At 32.0% G+C, this 21,812-nt stretch overlaps 1 protein-coding gene across 1 annotated transcript; it reads right to left on the reverse strand.

Moving 5' to 3' along the window:
• Window positions 1-319: 319 nt before the first annotated feature.
• Window positions 320-3,887, reverse strand: LOC127718081 (uncharacterized). Its single transcript, XM_052223982.1, has 2 exons — window positions 3,822-3,887; window positions 320-997 (listed from the first exon to the last, which is right to left on the reverse strand). Exons 1-2 carry the CDS (start codon window positions 3,856-3,858, stop codon window positions 426-428), a joined length of 609 nt encoding a protein of 202 aa, XP_052079942.1. The 5' UTR covers window positions 3,859-3,887; the 3' UTR covers window positions 320-425.
• Between the last annotated feature and the right edge of the window lie 17,925 nt (window positions 3,888-21,812).

Consider the following 21,812-nt stretch of genomic DNA (forward strand, 5'->3'; position numbering starts at 1 on the left):
TTTTTTGTGTTTTTGTGTTTTGTATTTCTGTATCCCATAATTTCAGAAAAGAAACCATTTCTTATTCTGATTTTAACTGCGGTTTTTTTAAGAATACATTGGGATTCCTTGATATACATATTGTATAGAAACCTTTCTTGTTGATGACTATATGTTACTCTCAAGATGTTGTAGTTTCTTTTTTGTCATTAGGTTGCCGTTTCATTGACCTTTTTCCACGTGTCTATTCATTCAGAAAGATAACTATATGGAGGTAAAAATGAAATAGCATACACTGCATAAAAGTTTATTATACGAAAAAACAGATGTGATAGTTTATAATGACATTGTAATTAAAAGTTTTATATTTTCATCATTTCTATTTTTGAACTCAAAGGAAAAGCTGGTGAAAGTTTTGTGTGACGATTTTAGTATGCATTGCCTGTTCATTTGTTTTTATAACATCTGCTTGCGTTAGGGCTATAACCAGCTTTACATTTGGGGTAACACTCTTGACTAAGATATCTGTCTTCGTCAGCATGACATTTAAGCCTTTGTATAAATGTTTTGCGTATACCTGGACCACCATTTGGGGTACAGATACAGCATCCACTTGCATGGTATCCTTCCTTACATTTCGGATAGCAAAGAAGTCCATTCAACTCTTCGTCTGATCCACACCCTTGTCGTTGGAACAGTGTCACCTTAATACCAACATCTGTTTTTCTACACGTGCATCCATCGTCATGGTAACCACTCTCACATTTGTTACAGCATCCGAAGATTGTGCAACAACATCCCTTTCCATATATATGGGCATCACTCCAACAACTGGTACCGTCATCTCGCATTCCAGATGGACATGGTGTTTTATCTGGCGATCGACCCACACCTCTCCCATAGCTATCTAGCCAACAACTTGTTCCATCGTCTCGCATATTAGGGGGACAATCTCCTACCTCCGCATGACGACCGTGTCCTCTAAAATATGATTCTTTCGCACCTTCCAAACAAATACCTGTAAAATCAAAACACGTGAAAAATATTTTGAAGCCGATTAAAAAAAATCGAAAAACATATATTCAAAACCAAAAGAAATCAATATGTCTGGTGACCTCAAAATTCGATTGTTTATTTGTACTGTGATGTTGATCACAGCTCTCAAAAATACTAAACAATAACTTATTAAATAAGTAAGGTCCTTTCAGTTAGTTTTTCAGACTTATCCTTAACGGGTAATTGAGTTCAGACAATCTCATAGCACCAACTAGGATGTGTATAGTCTTAAAGTCAGACTGCTCAGTTGCTGTAATTTACCTGTACGTCAAACTAAATAAGTTCCTTTATAATATTATTCCCAAAGGGAATAAATATTCTGGAATATTATTTCCATTGGGAAAAAAAATTTGTTCCTAAATGATTAGAAGAATATAGAATATTTGTTCCAACATGAACAGGTATCATAACATCGTTCATAACAACGTTTCCAGAACGACTTCGGTAAGGAGGAACAAATATATGTTCACAAATTGTCTGAAAAGGAACTAAACAGAACTGGATTTACAACAGGATAACATCTGAAAAATTACTTAAACTCTCAACAAGACTTTAAATTGTGTGTTTCAGAATATTCAGATGATATTACTTTCAAAATGACCGTTACAGACTAAAATTTATGAGTAGTTGTCTCATTAAGGTATATCTCAAGTTGCCATTGCTTGACAAACAAAATCAATTTCAGGTAAGTTTTTTTTTCATTAAATAAAGATTCGATGCATGTTTTTCGAAATACATGTAAGTAAAGCAGAGAATTTGTAATTTGCATCTTGAATAATCAAACATAAATATTTATAGCAAAACAGTTTTGCTTTTAGTTGAAAGACTACATGATTTGTATGGTCAACGGAAGTACAGATATGATAAAACAATATTTTATTTATTATATCATACATACTAATAAGTTAAGACATGATTAAATAGTATGCCGTATGAAGAATTGTACAATTTATAAAGTATATGAACAAATATCTAGCTTTTATACTGCAACTAGTTGTGTTTTTTTCCTAAATATAGTAACACAGCTATAGTTTGTGCAATGTCAATTTCATCATGGATCACTTTTTCCACAATCAGGGCTTCATTAAGGGATGAAAATAAGTTTGAAATGTGTGTTACAATTAAAATAGCTATCAATGTATTAATTTGTATTTAAGTGTAAAACAATATTAGGTCAATGTCAGAAAAATATAGACTTTTTTGTATGTGGCACAAAACTGGGGAAGGTCTCGGTAAAACCCAAGCCTTCCCTAGTTTCTCAGCCTCATACAAAAAAGTTTATATTTTTCTGAATATTGACTTAATATTGTATATTTATTTTTTTGTAAATATATAATTAACTTCACATTGACCTACAAAAAGGACAAAAAAAATATCCTCTTGCATGTAATCATGTATGATACGCGAAATGTGTTGTAAAGATACCCCAACGTTGTCACAGCTAGTTCCAAACACCAAACACTTTAAAGCAACATTTGTTTTATAAGGAAACATTTAAATCAATATGAGGAATTTATCAAACGTTCAAATGGATACACATAAGATCGCAAAATGTCAGTTCTTCAACGGAACATTAACCTGTTGCATGTTGTTTACTATCACATGGTTGATCATTTTGGATAAACGATGATGAACAACAATAGTGATGTGTCAAAATAATGATAAAAGTAGTTACGTTATGCATGATGTTGGTCCGAATTCCATTTTCCATAGATCAACATAAAATAATCAAAGCGTTGACTAATTAGCTCGGTAAAATATAATGATTTTTTGTTAAATCTAGAAAGGCTTGAAAATAAAGAGAATAGAAAAAGAATAGAAATATAAAAACCGAAAATCATATACATTTGTAACTTAATCATATCATTTCTGCACAAAACGTCCAACGTTTCGTTTTGTGTGCAAAACAACAGGGTTTCGTGTCTTTCATATCGTATTATTTCTCCGATCATCGTAAAACTTGACAACAACATTGATTTTGTTATAGTAATATGCATGTTAAAGCAAAATTAACAACATTGAAATCGTAAACCGGGAAATGTCATGTTTGTAAACGAGTCTAACAATGTCAAAGCATATGCAATGTTAGCATATATCGGGTTTGTGCATTTATATCGTGAAATTTGAAAAGCTGAGCGGAACAATATAAACATACATTCACTATATTCTTGGTTCTTGCCAGAAACATATGAGTATAATCACTACCGCAATGACCTGGAAATGTATAGCCATTGTGTGACAACGGGAAAAAATAACTTTTTTTTTTATTAAGTGAGATTTTGACTGGCTGCATATCAAATAAGTATGGTTAGATCACATAGAAAACTAAAAATGGTGGTAAGAGTACCTCGGATTTTTTAATTTCAAACTAAATAGTTTATAATGTGTTTCATGGGGAAACAAGACTTTAAAAACGTATCAAAAGTATATCCGTTTAGTCAAAACGTACGCAAAACTAACTGTTGTCATGGTCGTGTTTTGAAATTAGAATAAATATAAATATAATGATTTGTTTGCAATTAATTCGAATAAAAGTATAAAATATAACTTGTATAACTTAAGAATGAAATGTTTATCAAATGAGATTTACAATGTATATCGGGATCATCGTTTGTGAGTATATTTTGCTTTATTCCGTTCAGTTCGTGTTTGAATAAAAAAAAACATTAAAAAGTCCATTTGAGCACATTTAATATAAGTTACATATAATGGTAATACATTTAGGAACTGTTGCAATGCAGTATATTGTTAAAGAAAAAAAATGTTAAAAGAATATGCATACATACCTAATACCAAGATGAGACAAATCCTCGAAATTAACATTGTCAACTAGTTTATTTGTCAACAGTTGGAAGGGCAAAAACGCTATAAACGTAATGAAAATTTTAGATTTATTATGTAGGCAATGCAACACCCACATAAACATTGATCAATGTTAATCGTTGAAACTCCGCCTATGTCAGCATTTTGTTGCAGATTCAATACTGTTTTTATTTAAATGAGGAATTGTGTATGATGTAATAGAGAATTCTGAATTCGGCATGATGATTGATGTTTGGGTTTTAAATTTTACTTATAAATGTTATAGATATAAGAAGATGTGGTATGATTGTCAATGAGACAACTCTCCATCCAAGTCACAATTTGTAAAAGTAAACCATTAAGATATTTTTAAATTTGCAATTCCTTCAACCTCGTTACATTGTGGGTAATTTTGAATGGTTATAATTGTGTAAAAATTCCTCTTTAAAGTTGATAATAAAATTTGCAAATGTCGTGCGACCGAAGCGCATTTCTAGCTTGAACCTAATCAACCCTAAATGATTGAAAATAAGGATGTAGGAACACCTGAATACCTTAGGTGATCTAGAACCTATGGGATCTGACACAGGTAAACTTTTGCAATTGAATTAAGATAAGAACAAATGGTAAAATCCACAATAGTCTTGATTTGAGTGCCACTGCTTGATGGGACTAAATAGATGAATCACGTGTTTGATTACTAAATCAGTACCCTGGATATTTATAATAATTTATTTGCAACATTAGCGACTGCGTGGAAATTTTGTTGCCAACTTTTTTTATGAACTGATAAGATCCAGATTTGTGACGTTTTATATTAGCGTTAATATTTGGTTTTGTTCACGAAAATAATTATATAAAAGTTAGTATACAGTATCTATCTATATCACGATTTTACAGTTACAATTATAAGAATATATACAATGTCAGGAAAATATCAACTTACTCTATGAATTTACTATTATACTATTATAATTATAAAAATGTTAACTGATGTCAATCCCTCAACGAGCACCAATTAAGACGACAAATGACGTTACATCCCAGCTCCTTCGTTCTACCAGGGGTGATCTGAACCGGATCACACCTACCAGATCACCCTAGCTTAAGTTTCTTTGTTCTGCATGTTTTCCTTTGTTCTGTAACATTTTGGCGGGAATGTCAAATTCACAATAAAACTTAGAAATATTTATAAGGAAAAGACTAACCATCAAAATTTATGTAGGAAAAAACCAGTGTCTATGCTTGGAATCGAACTCAAGACCTTTAGCATATAGACCCACGATTCATGCCCCTTCACCAGGACGACTGGACAGAAAAAAGGCAACGTTAGTATACCGCTGTTCGAAAGTCATAAATCGATTGAGACAAAAAAAAATCCGGGTTATATACTAAAACCGAGGGAAAAACATCAACTATAAGAGGAAAACAACGAAACAAAAGAAACACTGAAGTGAACAAAAAACAAACGACAATGCAACACACACAGAAACAAACTATAAGATAACAACTGCCATTTTCCTGACTTAGTACAGGACATTTTAAGAAAAAAATGGGGGGTTGAACCTGGTTGTGTGGATTGCCAAAACATGACTGGGTCAACGCCACAAAAGTGACGTCACAGGTAAATTTCTAAAAGTTTTTTGATACTGTTCAAGATCAAGTTTGTAACTATGTCATTTGATGTATTTTATAACAATTACAAGAATATTAATATAAAATTGTGTTAGTAATTAGAATTAGATAATTAATTGTATTATCTAGCTATGTCGGTATTATTTCTAAATCAAACTGTAAAACAAATAAATAGTGTACATATAGTTGCTGTAAACGTAAATCCTAGAAATGAACTGGGTGATAAATTATCTTTACTTTTACATACGAATAGAAAATAAAAAAAAGGTTGTAGAATTACAACTACAAACGATAAGACATTTAACTATATCCGATCAGAATTAAAAATACAACATCTTAACTAAATACATGAATGTTGGATAACAAATACCGTGACACGTCTTATAGTAATGCGAATTGACACTTAGCAAAACAGTCATATTCGGGAATAGGTCATGTTCGGTACTTAAAAGACCAGACGACGTAAATGGTAAAACACAATCTAAGACGTGGTAAAAATGTCCTTAGTTAGTTTAGACACAGACACATCGTTTGAAACTTACTGGTAATTTAACATATTTAAACATTGTATCCGAGGTTCATAAAGGGTATATTCTTACCTTTCATACCTTTAGCCTCATCGGATCTTTTATTTGCGTATTTAAGGTAATATAAAGTTGGACTTCAAAGGTGTACATAATTATTGACCTTATACAGATAATTAATCCTTTTAAAACATTTAATGTTTCACAAATAACACATGGATACAAAGTATAATCATTTCTTAAAACATTGGAAAAAATTCATTCTGATTGGTATAGTGGTATTGTCATAAAGTGCGTTGAAATGAAACGTGGTATAGCAAACATCGAATTCCCTCACAAATAGTTATCACACACTATAGTGTATTGTTTACACCTTTATTTACCAGCAATCGCCATTATTAACTAAGTTAATTTTATAGTTTATGTTTTATACTTATACATATTACGTAGTAGAGAATTGATAAGAAGTAGTGGATTCGTAAACGATAATCAAAAAGCGACTTTAGTCGCAAGTTGATTATCGTTTCCGAATCCACTACTTCTTATCAATTCTCTAACTTAACCCATTTCTAGTAAAACGACTGTCTGAATTACGTTTTGTCAATGAATCAACGATATTTCATAAAAATAGTTTCGTATTTTGTCTTTTTTATTCTATAATAGCTGGAATTGATTATATCCACACGGTTCGCATCTATATTTAGAGATTTGACAAGTTAACATAAGTTTAATATAACTTAAATTGGGTGTTAGCTCCCCTTTTTAACACCAGATTTTTATTTTTGTACATGTATATACATATTTCATTTAATGTTTAATCATTACAAATTATTTAAATTGAATAGATTTTGGTACATTTAATTTATTCAAAAAGACATCTATTAATATACAGTATTTATTTATCTTGTTTTGAAAAGTTAAAAAATTTTAATTACCAAAATTTAGAATCTTAAAAATTCATATATATAATATCTACCAACTTGATTTGGTATATTGAAGACTAAACACCGATAAGCCGTTCTTAGACAAATAAATATTATTAACGTAGATGCCATAAATCTGCCATTTCATAATGCTCTAATTCATGTTGCTTTCCTAAAGTATTAAAATTATGTGCTTATGATTTAAATTGAACAATTATATTTAAATTTTGTTTAAACTGTTTCCGTTTCATTAAGTTAAGATTATTTTAACGTTATTACATTTGGCATATACGTTAACCGGTCAATAAACTAGTTTTATCTGTGGTACGCATTCTGAATCCCCATCAGAATTGCTCTTGCTACGGATGTACAATGAATTATTATGTTGATTTCATAAACTTACCATCAAGCTGTTCATAGCCGGGATCGTCTAGTCGTTGGTTACGAATATCATAACGGTGATATTAATAGTGCAAAGTTCGAACCTTGTACCCGGAATGAATTTTTTTTATTATAATTTTTTTTCTGGACCACAATATTGTTTTAATCCTAGAACATGTAGAAGTATTATATATTTCATTTTCATATAATGGCGACGATTTTGTTTCTGCTTTTACTGTCAAAGAAGTAGTTTTAACCCATTTCTTTAAAAAAAATAACACCCGAAATAAAACAAATTCAATAAACATGAACAAACCAAGATATATATATTTCATTAGATTACAAAAGCGAATTATCAATGAGACAGAAATACAGTTAAATGACATGTATTGACAATTAAGAGCTTTAAGAGTACTATTCATGTGATGATGGATGTCAGCCATTGTGGTCTAGTGGTATCATGCATAGACTGAAGACTCTATTAATTATGAAGAAAATACGCGCGAGTTCGAATCCTACACATGATTCTCGTTTTTGAGAGGATAAAGATCGTAAGTTAAAAGTTTAAAGTTATAATATAAGTTCTCTTAAGTTAATACTGTGGTCAGTGGATTCTTGAAAAATAATCTACAGTTAGAACAATAGTCTGACGTCAGAGAAATGGGTTAAATACAGTCTACATAATTGTACATTTTTTGTAGTAGTATTTTACTCACCACAGATTGTGTTTCTTTATAAGTTCACATACATTTACTTCACAAATAATCCTTCATCGGTTCGAAAGTGTTCGGAGCACGTGTCCTGTCGATGTCAATACCTAACAGGCATTTAACCGGGAATGCAATTTAAAAACAAAAGATTTCATAATTGGTAAAATTGAGAATGGAAATAGGGAATGCGTCAAAGAGAACAATCCGACCAAAGAGCAGTAAACAGCCGAAGGCCACCAATGGGTCTTCAACACAGCAAGAAAATCCCGCACCCGGAGGTGGGTTTCACCTGGCCCCAAAACAAAAATGTGCACTAGTTCAATGAAAATTGACGACACACTAAACTCCAGAACATATAAATGAACTAAAATTAAAAAAAAACATACAAGACTTACAAAGGCCAGAGGCTCCTGACTTGAAACAGGCGCAATAATGAGGCGGGGTAATCTTTTATTTACACGAGCTAGGATTTGAACTTTAAACAGTGCAAGCGGTTACAAAGAAACACAAATAACAGTTATATATATTTTCATAATTGTATTTAAAAAGGACAAATTTATATGAAAATGTAAAATTTCACGGTGTGTAGAATACAGTAACTAACTGAAAACAGCTGCTGGTTTTTATATTTAATATACTATGTAGAGAGTACTTTTCTTTACCCATTTTTTATTTTGCCTGGCAAACAAGTTGTGTAAAATAAAAGCAGGGACCCCTCTGTCAGCTGTCCTGGACTGCTTAGGGTTTATGTGTCCTGGTGATTTGAAATATAAATTAGTATTCACAAGAAAAATAAATAAATGCAGTACATTTACATGACCATTCTAGTGCAAATTATATTGATATTTTATCGTTTTGGTATGAAGATTATATTTATTAGTCATGTTAGTAGAACAAGTAATCATTTGCACACTGTACAATATAAATCACTCCTGTTATACACCATAACACTAAATTTTTCTTTTGATGAACACATTAAAGACTTGTATTCGTATAGTATCGAAAAGCAGTTCAATGCAATAATAGTTTCTTTAAAAAAAAAAAATAGCTAGAAGTCTTTGATATTTAAAAAAAAATGAAGGAATAGACAATCTGGGACCAAGAGATTATATTAATCATGTAAGTCACAGGTGTGACCAATTTCTCAAAAGTATTATAGATTTGAAGAAAATGTTAGCTGATATAGATCAGTCATATACATGATATACAATCGAAGAACAAATAAGTTATGATAACTTAATTGGAAGTCAACTCCTTAACATTTATTATCCATAAATAATGATTGTTCTGCCTTTCTGAGTTTTGGGTTTTATTTTAAGAATTACTGTAAATTATTAATGCGAATAATACGACTAGGGGAGTTTCGCAATGATAAGAACTCGCATTCTGATATCTTATACATATATCTGTATGCAGATTTTTCTGAAATCGCTAAAAAAAAAGCACGCAATAATTTCTGAATTTACAGTTTATCAGATAGAAATGTACTTTCAGAAAACAGTTCAACGAGAAAAGAGTCAGAATACGTTGACATAACCAAAACTGTCATTATTTTTTTTGCCATTCTTTAAAATTTCAATAGGTTAAGAGAGGCAATAAGCCGCTCAAAAATAAGATATACCAATGGGTTAACATTGTTGGAAATGTAAATGAACTTGCTTTAGCAGTTATTGCGGGAAAATAATTTGTTTAGCTTAATTTTGAGATTTTGCAATTAGCTTAAAAACTATAACAGGGAGAAAAGGTGAAAACCAATATAAAATCTACACGAAAAGGGCTTTGAAAAAAATAGATACAATTGTGTTTGTAAAGATTAGATGCAAAAGTCCAATGTTGATTAATGCTGAAGTATAATCACATATTTTAGATAGAAGCTTTTTGCCTTCCGAAATTTCGATATTAATTAACCAAAACAAAATACATCTTGAAATGTATGATATAATCATATATATATGTATGTATATCGGATATATCATTACATAATTTGATTCAATTTCTTTATCAATAATAACAATGAAAAGTGCTTATAGGGCCGAATTTGTGTCATGGATGGATACCTTATATCCTTTTTGTCTACTGTGTTCTATGTGGTATATTAAATAAATGAAAGTGTATTCATATACAAAAGTGTATCTTATTCTTTATATCTCGACACTAGCACATTTAATTTAAACCAAAAAAAATGGGGCATTCTTCTGTATCCTTTGAAAGTATATCGCCAATAAATGTTAGAGTTGCTCCCTGATTAGAAGTTAAAATAAAACTGTTGCATCCTTTTTTGGGATATCAAACCAGGAAAGTAGAAGGATAGGATGTTTACTGGAAGTGGTGCGGACTAGTAAAACAGAAAAAAAGTACAAGAAAGAAGTAGATTTGACTTCAGGCTTTCATAGGTTTTTATTCTTCATGGCATGAGGCACTTTTTTCCCATTAAATTTCAATTACGCATTACTACATAAATGATATGCACATGAACAAAATCAAAGATCAGCTGTTGTGCGTGTAAACCTATGGAGCAGTCAATTTCAAGACTGAAACCTTAAAAGTTAGCACGAAGGACCAGAGTAACCTACATAACTTAACTAAAACGAAAAAAGGACAACAGAAGAGAACATTTTTTACCACTAAAAAAAAAAGTTGAATTTGCAACATAATAACCCCCATGTGACAGGAACTGTCTTTTTATATATATTAATTAAAATCTAGCAATGGGGCTATATGATATTCACCTTGTCCGTCTGTCCGTTCGTTTTTCCTACAAGTGTTTTCGTATTTTTTTCCTCAGTTACTACTGAACAAACTGACTTGACAATGAAAATATGTATTGTGTGCACTTTGCGAATTGGTCAAATACCCTTCTTCCTATTTGCTGATTCATATATTTTTTTTTTAATATGAGGAATTAACTTAAAAGTGACATATTTCTTCAGTGCAACTGAATTGAATGAACTTATATTAGTTCAGCACCTTATTAGTGATGAGGTGTAGCACGTGAGAGACGGATCTGACAGACACTTACTTCTTTCGATACCTTGAACGAGGGGTATTGCTAAGCAGGACAACGCGTGTATTCTTGTTACGTAAAATACATAATACATCATCTCTAATAGTTTTTTTCCAAGCTTTTATTTAGGAATTTTAAATGATTTATATACTGTAAATCATATGATGATGAAATTATGTTTTGCATATGTGATTATAAAATGTATAATTCAGAGTAACAGAAATGAAGGTATTCAAATAGTCTAATTTTCACTAAATCATGTAAATAATTTGTAACGGTAGTCAAACAACGAATTAAGCATACACATAGTGAAAATAAAATTAACGGCGAGGTAATAGAAAACAATACGGGGAGTGGGGAGGGGGTCATTCTACTTTTCATATACATGTCGACTATTATAAAATGAAGCCAACATTGTTCTATACACATGCATAAATGGTTGTTTTCAACCAAAGGCAAAACGAAAGGAAATTGAACATCCAATGATACGGGCAACACCAATGAGAAAATCCTCAAGTACAAGCCTCGGGAATAAAAATATATTACAATTTGAAAGAAGCACTAGCCTTCCTTACACTGGTTTCAGAATCACAATACTCTATGTAGCCAGGTAAAACTCGTTTGGTGGGATGATATGAGACTAAAACTGGGTGCAAAACTAGTACACACGAAACATATGACGGCTCAAAATAATGCTTAAAGTTTTAACATCAGTTTCTTATTCGTTTACCAATATTCCATTGTCGTGTGTTATTTACTACTGGACGCTGAACATCCATTAATCGATTAACAAATTAATCAGATTCCCTTGTAGAATAAAGTATGAATCAGATATGATAGGAACAGTGATTGCCTCTGTTAAAACCTGATCGACTAATTAAAAAAAAAAAAGAAATAAAAAACATCGCATATATTTAAAACATTACAACTATCTAAGTGTTACCGAATTCAATGTATGGAAACATCGAGTTCCTCGTTTGAGACGCAGCTGTTACCACGCACTTCAAATTCTCAGTCAGTCTATATTGATATAGAAAATTGCATATAGAGAAAAGTTTGCAATTTGCAGGGATACCAGGTTCAGACAGAAGTAGCAATAGTGACATTGTTTATCACAGTTTTCATGATTTTTACGGATGAAAATTCGGAGGAAACAGATACAATAAGGGGTAAAAATAAGGAAGACAACTATACATGATCGTAAAACTTAGACGGCACAATAGCAAACAAAAATGATTTAGTATGCTTAATATACATTGCCAATCATACCATATTCAAAATATTTGTATTTATACATAATTCACAGGTATATGTAGATCTTAAACTACCTCGGAGTCCTTTTCTGTCATATATATATATAGCACATAAGTAAAACTCGCATTTCAAAAGACAGATAAAACCATTACAAAATCAAAAATATTGTTATAAAAATGGCAGATTCATAAGATGAGAAAATAGATAGCAGGAATTATTTATATTTGCTATATTTATACAATTTTACGGAAGAGTATTATCGTCACACGCCAAGGGATTGTGTTATTTAGCGAACGTTAGCGTTGAAACTCAAACATAGGAAGAAATATAAAAAAAGAAATTAGTGTGACGTTAATGGCCTTCCGGATCATTTGCTAAACAGGGTTAATTTTTTTTATTCTGAATTTAACATGGTTAAACCACATTGTAGTCGTTTTTACATTTCGTTATTAAAAAAAAAGAAATAGTTCCCATTGCCAAGGAAGCAAACTTAATTCAGGAACAAAATGAAGTAGATTTAAACCAGTTTTGCGTGTGCACCCCTCCCCTTTTTCACATCTCAACTAAATACCGCAAAAGTTTAGTTGGCCTGGTTCCGCTGTTTACGCAAAAACTGACTGCACAAGGGTACACTATACTCATCAGTTGAGGTCGCTTCTAAGGTCATGTTCACAAAGTATTGACTATTGTCGAAGATGTATGTCAGCCGTGTAGCTACGTTTACGTCAAAAAGCCTGGGCGTACACAAAAATTTAGGAGAAAAAATAATTTTATCAAGATAAATTGAAAAAAAAAAATTGTTGAAAACGAACTAGTCTTGTAATCTTGTAATTGAAGATAAAAGAGGCTAAAGTTACTTTTCAATCAAATGTTATCATATTATATATATATATATATATCAATCCTAAATTGAGGTAAACTATATGACCTTCCAAATACCGTTTCGATTCCTAACATCACTGAAGAGACATCACTTGTCGAAATCCGGATATGGTGTACTAGTTTTTGCACCTTTTGTTTGCGATATACCATCTTTTCCGCAAGTTTATTGTTTTCTGTTTGATATTAAGTTAATATTTAAGATCCATTTTGTTACATCTGGTGATCATTTTATTTGGCAATCGCCAATGGCAGTCAGCAGAGTTTAAGAACATCCATTGTTCGACCTGCTAGTCAAATGCATTTTGTTTAAATATACTTTTTCACTTTTTTGGTCTTTTGGAAAATGTTGTTTGTGCTGTATTTGGACCCTCTCTACCACGAAATTTTTTTTGCATGCACACGTATAAAAATTGCGGTTTTTATCCAACGCAATCATAGGTTTGAACGTTGTTATACTTATTTTGTTCTTATGTTGTGTAATGACAACACTGCCCCAGGTTAGGGGGAGGGTTGAGCGCTCCAAAACATGTTTAGCCCTGCCACTTTTTTATTTGTCTGTCCCAAGTCAGGAATCTTTAGTTAAGTGGTTGTCGTTGGTTCATATCTGTCATGTTTGTTATAAATTAGACCGTTAGTTTTCTAAATTGAATTGTTTCATATTTTTCATGTCGGGGACTTTTATAGCCGACTATTCGGTATGGGTTTTTCTCATTGTTGAATGCCGTACGGTTACCTATAATTGAGGGGCTGGACAGTGGGTAGCAATTCCCACTTCCCTTCCTCTTACTCCTATTTCCCTTCTCCTTACTTCCACTTCCCTCCCCCTTACCACTCTAATTTGGTAAACATGTAGTCTTCGGGTAAGAAAAAGGAAAATAACGTGTAAAACCAAATAAAATCAAGGTCAACAGAGACAAATAAAACAAACAACACAAAATAACCAGAAAAGAACGTGCATAGAAAGCCAAAAAAAAGCGAGCAAATGCAGAAGAATCTACAGGCCAAAAGTGCCTGTTGATGGGTTGGGAATAATCAAACTGACCAGGATTAACCTACCACCTCAGCTTGCTTGTACCCATTCAACAATATGACAGTTGTCAATTACTTGTTTCTTAGGTGTGATGTTTTTTATATGCCTGTCCAAATTCAAGAACTGTTGGTCATTTATCTTTTGCCAATAAAAGTTTTAGTTCACTATATGACAACTTGCCGTCGTTATGTTACCATCGATTGATTACTCTTTTTCGTGGGGCCTTACAGCGTTCCCTGCTGGGTATGAAAGAAAGGCGAATATACCAAAGGGACATTAAAACTCTTATAGGGAAATCACACTACTAATATACTACTAATAATAAATCATTGACATTTTGCATGTAGACAGATCATACTTATTAAGATATTTTAGGCGAAAAAAAAATTGGGGTCATCGATGTTGTTTTCGAGATATGACGTCATCAAAACTTAAAGAATCGCGTTATAACGAAATATAGAAATACCGCTCTAAATTGTTAGAAAAAGACAAACTTATTGAAAAACCATGTTTAACTGGAATAACAAAAACAGTCAAATGTAACTTGTACCTTATGAACATTTATTTGTCTCGGTTTCCTTATTTTTGAAGGCATTTGAACATTTCCCGCCATTTTTCATTGCTATTTATAATAGATTTTTCGTGAAATAAAAAAAATCTACTAATGTTTTTCCCTTCAAACTTCTGCATAAGTTGCAGCTTCAGGGAAGATTTTAAAAGCATAAATAAAAAAGGGGGGTCAACGATGTTTTAAATCCGCTAAAACGGAAATAATCTTTATTATTGAATTTTGGCTGGAACTATAACCTTTTTACGTTATAGAACGACGTTGCTGGCATAACAGCATTTCTTGCAACGCTTAGGTTGAATTAAACCTTTTCACTACAAAATATAATATCATTTTTGAACATTTTTTAAGGTATTTTGATTATTCATTGATATCTTTATCAATCTATCGAATCGTTAAACATAGATACAATACTGAACAGTTTATTATAAAGTAATTGTCAAAGTTGAAGTCATCTCATATTTTAAATTGCATTTGTTGTATGGGGAAAACGAATGTTTGCCTCATGCCGTATTATAGAAATAATTTTCGGTTTCCAGATAAAGAATCTTTTATCTCGGAAGACTGAGGGTATCCGGGCTGAAAAGTAACACGTTCATTTTAGACTGCAGGCAGAATAATTTCGTTACCATAATTTCACTAGCTTGTCCATTCGCACCGGGAAGATAAAACCTGAAATGCCGTGTTAAAAATGCCACAAACTCAGCACGTTAAAAGAAACCTATTTTCGGTAGGAATTTAAAATTGGTTCCGTAATTACACAACGCTTCATAATTTATTCGAACTGTGGAAACCAAATTTTTTTCTGAGTTCTATCATCCCGCACCCATTTTTCATACATCGTTGCATGTTCATTGTACATAATATGTTCAATGTTCATCGCCTGTGTATTAAAACTTTATGTGTTACGTATATTTTATTACCGTTCGATTAATCGCTTAACGTTTGTATGTTATGAGAAATACAATGCATCTGATAATTTAGAATTAATTGACAATGAAATACACATCGCCATATTGATATCAGGAACATATAATGTTCCCAGTTGATGTATTTAAAAAAATCTTTTAATTTGTAATAAACGGATCTAGTTTTTTTTCTTGTTCTGCTACATCTATCCGTGTTTCTGTGGAAATATCGATATATTTTATCTAACTCTAGTTTTTTTGTCGAGCCTTTGACTTTAGTCGAAAAAGCGAGACATAGCGATCCTACATTCCGGCGGCGGCGGCGTCCACAAATATTCACTATGTGGTTAAAGTTTTTGAAGTATTAATAACTTTCTTAAACTATCCTGGATTTCTACCAAACTTGGACAGAAGCTTGTTTATGATCATAAGATAGTATCCAGAAGTAAATTTTGTAAAAATAAAATTCCTGTTTTTCCATATTTGACTTATAAATGGACTTAGTTTTTTTGCCAGGAAACAATACATTTACTCTGTGGTTAGAGTTTTTAAATTTTTAAGAACTTTCTTAAACTATCCTGGATTTGTACCAGACTTTGTCAGTAGCTTGTTTATGATCATAAAAGAGTATCCAGAAGTAAATTTTGTAAAAAAAAATCTTTTTTTTTCCGTATTTTACTTATAAATTGACTTAGTTTTTCTGCCAGGAAACAATACATTCACTCTGTGGTTAAAGTTTTTAAGATTTCAATAACTTTCTTAAACTATCCTGGATATGTACCAAACTTGGACAGAAGCTTGTTTATGATCAAAAGCTTGTATCTGTACCTGTTTATCCGTATTTTACTTATAAATGGACTTAGTTTTTCTTTCAGTTAACATTACATACAGTATGCAGTTAAAGTTTTTAAAACATTTATTAGATCCATAAACTATCCTAGATTTATACCAAACTTGGACAGAAGCTTCTTATAATCAACAGATAGTATCGAGAGGAATATTTTTATTGATTTTTTTCCTCATTTTTGTTGAGCCTGCGATTAACAGCAAAAGTAGGCGAGACACTGGGTTCCGTGGAACCCTTACGAATTTTTTATCAGATGACAAATGATAACCTTTGATGTAGAATAAGAATTCGAGTTCCAGCTAAATTTAAAGTTAAAGGTCCAGTTTTATTTTTAGTTCGAATGTTTATTCGAGTAAGAGTTCTAGTTAAAGCTCGAGTTCCACTTAGAAACTTCAGAGTTATACTGTAAGATAGAATAAATTCTGGTAAGAGTTAAAATTTTGAGATCTGAGATCGGATGAAATTAAAAGAAAGATTGCAGTTTCTATTTTCTGTTGGTGCACCTCTCTTTCTTGAATTGTATATTCTTTTATCACATTTATGTTTCAGTATGGTATAGCCTTTATACTTTTTTGCCAAAACTGATTAATGATAGGTAATTTGAAAATAACTGATTGATTGTGTGTGCCACTTTCAGCACTCTGCTATATCATGTTGGCCGTTTTTTTCTAAAGAACCAAGGTATCAAGAGTAAATCAGCTACCTTTGTATTAACCAAATGGTTGTCCTTTACAGTCATGATCGGAATCTGACAATCTCCCTATATCACTGTTTGTTGATATTAAAGTGATCACATTGAGTGATCTGAACACGAACCTACATCTGAATTACTAGTTTTTGTTTTGTTTTTGTTTTCGTTTTTTTTCTTGATTTTTGCAAAACTTTCAGTGGCAAATATTACATCAATATCAGCACAAAATTTTTTTCTATATGAGATGAATACTCTTTTACAAGACGGACCTTAATGTGATGGTTACAGATTAGCACTCTGAAAGACATGTTACTCTACATAAATACATGTGTGTGTGTTAAATATTTCTCTTGTTGGAGTCTTGTAAAGCCAAATATACAGAGTGGATTTTTTGTTGTTGTCGTAGGTAGTACGGTCATCAATAGTACAAAAATAATTAGGCATAGTGTTTGATATTCCCAGATTGCTCTGACGTCTAGCGGCCTTATTTGTTAACTTGCTGGTCGTACAGTTCGCTATAATTGACAGTTTGAAGAAATACTACAAAATATGATTTTTTTTTGTGCTCAAATTATGTAAGCCTGTACAAAGCATTAAAGGAAGATTGCGTATAATGTACTATATAATACGGTGCTTAATTTTCTTTGATTTCGACAGCCAGCAACCGATGTAAAATTGTGTATGCTTCCTTTACAGTGATGTTTAACTGGCGTTATTCTTAAATAACGTTTGCTATTCCATATTGATAGAACCTTAGTAGGTTTTTCTATATGAATTGGATTTTGAATAAATAAGCATATTCACCTGCGGAAAAAGTATATTCACCGCGCAAAACGTCGCGTGCTTTTACGTTATGTTAAAATCGTTTGATGTACAATTGGTTTTGTTAAATAATTGTCATTATATACATTTCTCTTGGTACTCTCTCGGAATATGGAATAAAACAATTACTGTCTTTTGTTTCGGTAAATATGTGGTTTAATTGACTTTTGAAAAACTGATATTCACTTCGGCCGCTGGCCTCAGTGAATATATTTTTTTTTAAAGTCAATAAAACCACATATTTACCTCATCAAAAGACAGTAATTGTATAATATTTCAACAAATATGATTACTCTACGAATCACTCGTGTTCATGTGTTTGTCCCCCCATACCCCACTTCCCCCTCAAAAAAAAAGAAACAGAGAGAGAGAGAGAGAGAGAGAGAGAGAGAGAGAGAGAGAGAGAGAGGCGTTTGATACCAAATGAACATCGAAACTCATTGTTCTTATTTACATCCCTCTGTTGGAAGAAAACTTCAAATTCCGGAAGCTGTACGCTTACATACTGTTACTCTTGGTATATTGTTATTTTTTTCCAGTATATTCCGACATACCGCATCGCGACAATACGCTGCCAACAGTTGGATTACACTAATGACAGGACAATTGCCCGTATTGACCGGATGAGATATAAATAGTCAGAACTTTTTTGTTATTTGATGGATTATTTTAATATTTGAATACCTTAGAAATATTAGACTATATTTTATGAAAATCTAACAAAAAAAAGTTGACCGTACGGATTTCACACTCACTGATGTACGCTTTACAATATTGAACTGATCGACAAAAAGTGTTACTAGTAATATCTATTTTGTTTTATAATATTTTTTCATACAACTAAGAAATCTGCGAGATTAATAGTTATCTTATATGAAAATTTAAACTTCATAGTAAAACAAAATGTTTTTCTACAAAAAAAATTTGACCGGACGGATTTCACATTCGCCGATGTACGCTTTGATTATACTGAAATGATCGACAAAAAGTGTTATAAATATCTCTTTTGTTTTTAAATATTTTTTTCTTCGTAAAACTAAGAAATCTGCGAGATAAAAAAAATTGTTAATATATGAAAATATAAACTTTACAGTAAATAAAAAACGTTTTTCTACAAAAAAAAGTTGAGCTGACGGATTTCGCTACAAATAATAAAGACCAGATCAACACAAAATGTTGATATTTCTCATATCTAACAATATTTTTCGGTGAAATTAATAAATCTTTAAGAAAAATAATTGTATAAATGGTATTGTATGTAAATACTAACTCAATAATAATAATAATAATAATATCTTTATTTAAAGAGAGTAACTCATTTCAATTAAACCAAATCGTAAGGTAATTCACGACCATATCAAGACCACTTTCGGCTATTTTTTTGCCATACATTTTGTCCGTTTCGAGTAGCATTTTCATTTTTTGCACTTAAATCAAAACGTCATTTGCTTTCTCTTGCTTTAGTGAACGTCCCTTTGAGCGGGCCGCCATTTTAGAAATTAGCAACCTTTACGACGGACTCGAAACGGCGACGTCATAATACGGTCACGACACTATAGCGGCACCGAGAGCGATGCGTATAAACAATAGTGTGATTTCCCTTTAAGTCGAATATAAACTGACAATGCCATGGATAAAAAAGGAATAGACAAACAACAGTACACAAAACACAACGTAGAAAATCAAAGAGTGAGAAAAACTAGGGTTGATTTCAGGTGTTCCGGAAGGGTAAGCAGATCCTGGTCAATATGTGACACCCGTCGTATTGCTCATGTTAATATAAACCCGGTGATAAATCTAATTCGGTAGGTCACATTAGGGGAAAAGGGGACGGGATTGTAGTTACGACAATTGGAATATATCCCTTGTCATCTGTGAAACTGATATTCCATAACGGTTAACCAACTCGTGATGGCGTCCGTAAAAAACACGAAGGGACAATTACAACTTCACCACATGAACTCTTGGTTTTCTAGCTTTCTTGTGAGCAAGAACCCACTATCAAGGAAATCGTGATAGGAAATACAAGCCCTGGAATATCGTATCAACTGGGAGATATATACTCCGTATGCAGGCGCTGCTGGAATGTTGCTACATAGCAATGGAAAGTTGTCAATTCAACGCAATGCCTCAAAGATGAAGCGAATAGATAAAAAACATCTTTTGATCAATCTTCGAAAGACATGCTTACTGGTCTATCCAAATATTTCAACTTGTCTTATGCCATTAAGGAAAACAAATGCTAAAGTACTCTATTTTTTAGAACATACTTTAATATACAAAAAAGTTTAGTTTTCCCACTTGTCCTGAATAAATTTCAATGCGTTATCAGATAGTTTTCACAGGATTTAAAAAACTTAATGATGAAAATTAATATTCGTTTTATTCTACGTAATTTGTAAACTGCTGCTGACTTTGGAGGACCTCGGAAGGAGTTTTTTGGCAATAGTTTGACAATTTCAAAGAATTGTCTCCCGATTACAAAGTTTTGGGGGAAAATAATGGGTTTGTAAAATATTCAATTCATTGTAATGCCACCGCCGTGAGGCGAACGTGCATTAAGTATTCCGAAGAATGTCAACCCATAAGTCCCGTATATGGTTTCCGTTGCATAACATGAGACTGTCTTGACATAATGATGATTTTTTTTTTAATTTTAGCCCTGTCGCCAATTTATTTCCTGTACAGATACTTTGAATATGCATTATACTGTGTAAACTTACACCTATTTCAAAGTTGTCTGAGATTCTATTAGATATTTGGTACAAGCTTAAACTTTATCAAGGTGATTCTAATATTGAAAGGTCAAATCAGATCTATCAGCTTCATATTTTCTGTTTACCGGTACTTTGAATTTCACAAGATACAGAGTTATCATACAATATTCGTCAAAGGACATCTGTGTTCTATAGTATTGACACATTCTTTCTGTATGTTAAAGCCTTACCACTTAGAGGAAAAGTTCATTTGAATTTCACCATGTCCGTCCGTCCGTCCGAACTTGCGTCCGGATTATTTTGTTTTTGTTTTATGTAAACTTCCGCATCTGTATAATACAGGACATCGTATAGAATTACTTAACCGGTGGAAACATCTTTGGAAGGACAACTGGGTTCAGCCTAATTATGTCATTGTGAGCTATATTTTTGGGGCTTAAGGAGTGAATTGATTCAGTGTATGCGTTCAGATTCATATATAGATAACAACGATACTTCTAAAGAGGATAAATATCGGGGAATGCAACAGAGTTCAGAAATAGTCGAGTCACTGTGACCTGGTTAAGTCTTTGCATTTAGATCCATATATCAAAATCTACAAATGGTATATCAAATATACTTGGCCAGTTAGATCTTGGGTAGAAAAAAAGGGTTCAATCTGTATTATGTCACTGTGGCCTACACTGCTATTTGATCAGTATACGTAGATATTATTTTGTATTACTAATAGAGTTCAACTTGACATAAGGTCACTATGTCTCTTTGTTTCTACTTAAGCGACTTGATAATTTTTCGCGTTAGGTCTTTTTCTTAGATATTAGATATTGATATAGTATAGCAAAAATATCTCACCAGTTTATTGGTCCTGGAAAGTACAAGAGCGTATTCATTTGTCTTTGTGTCCTTTATTTATGCTAATTGGTCAATCCATCAAAATGAAAAATGACTTTTTTTTGTTGACTTTGGGATCCAAAAAATAAAAAAAATTTGTAAACTTCTTTCTTAAGTCTGAATGAGGTAAATTAAAAATAAACAATTATGTTCCAGCTCTGAGTTTGCTGCAAAATGAAAATCTTCCC

The sequence above is a fragment of the Mytilus californianus genome, unplaced genomic scaffold, assembly GCF_021869535.1.
Source record: "Mytilus californianus isolate M0D057914Y unplaced genomic scaffold, xbMytCali1.0.p SCAF_10, whole genome shotgun sequence".
Classification (NCBI taxonomy): Eukaryota; Metazoa; Mollusca; class Bivalvia; order Mytilida; family Mytilidae; genus Mytilus; species Mytilus californianus.

What these genes read in the sequence shown, in the direction of transcription:
- LOC127718081 (XM_052223982.1), bottom strand. Translation starts at nt 3,858, where the DNA reads ATGTTAATTTCGAGGATTTGTCTCATCTTGGTATTAG. An exon ending in TTGTCTCATCTTGGTATTAG is followed by an intron (nt 998 to 3,821) that starts GTATGTATGCAT and finishes TTGATTTTACAG; the next exon opens with GTATTTGTTTGGAAGGTGCG.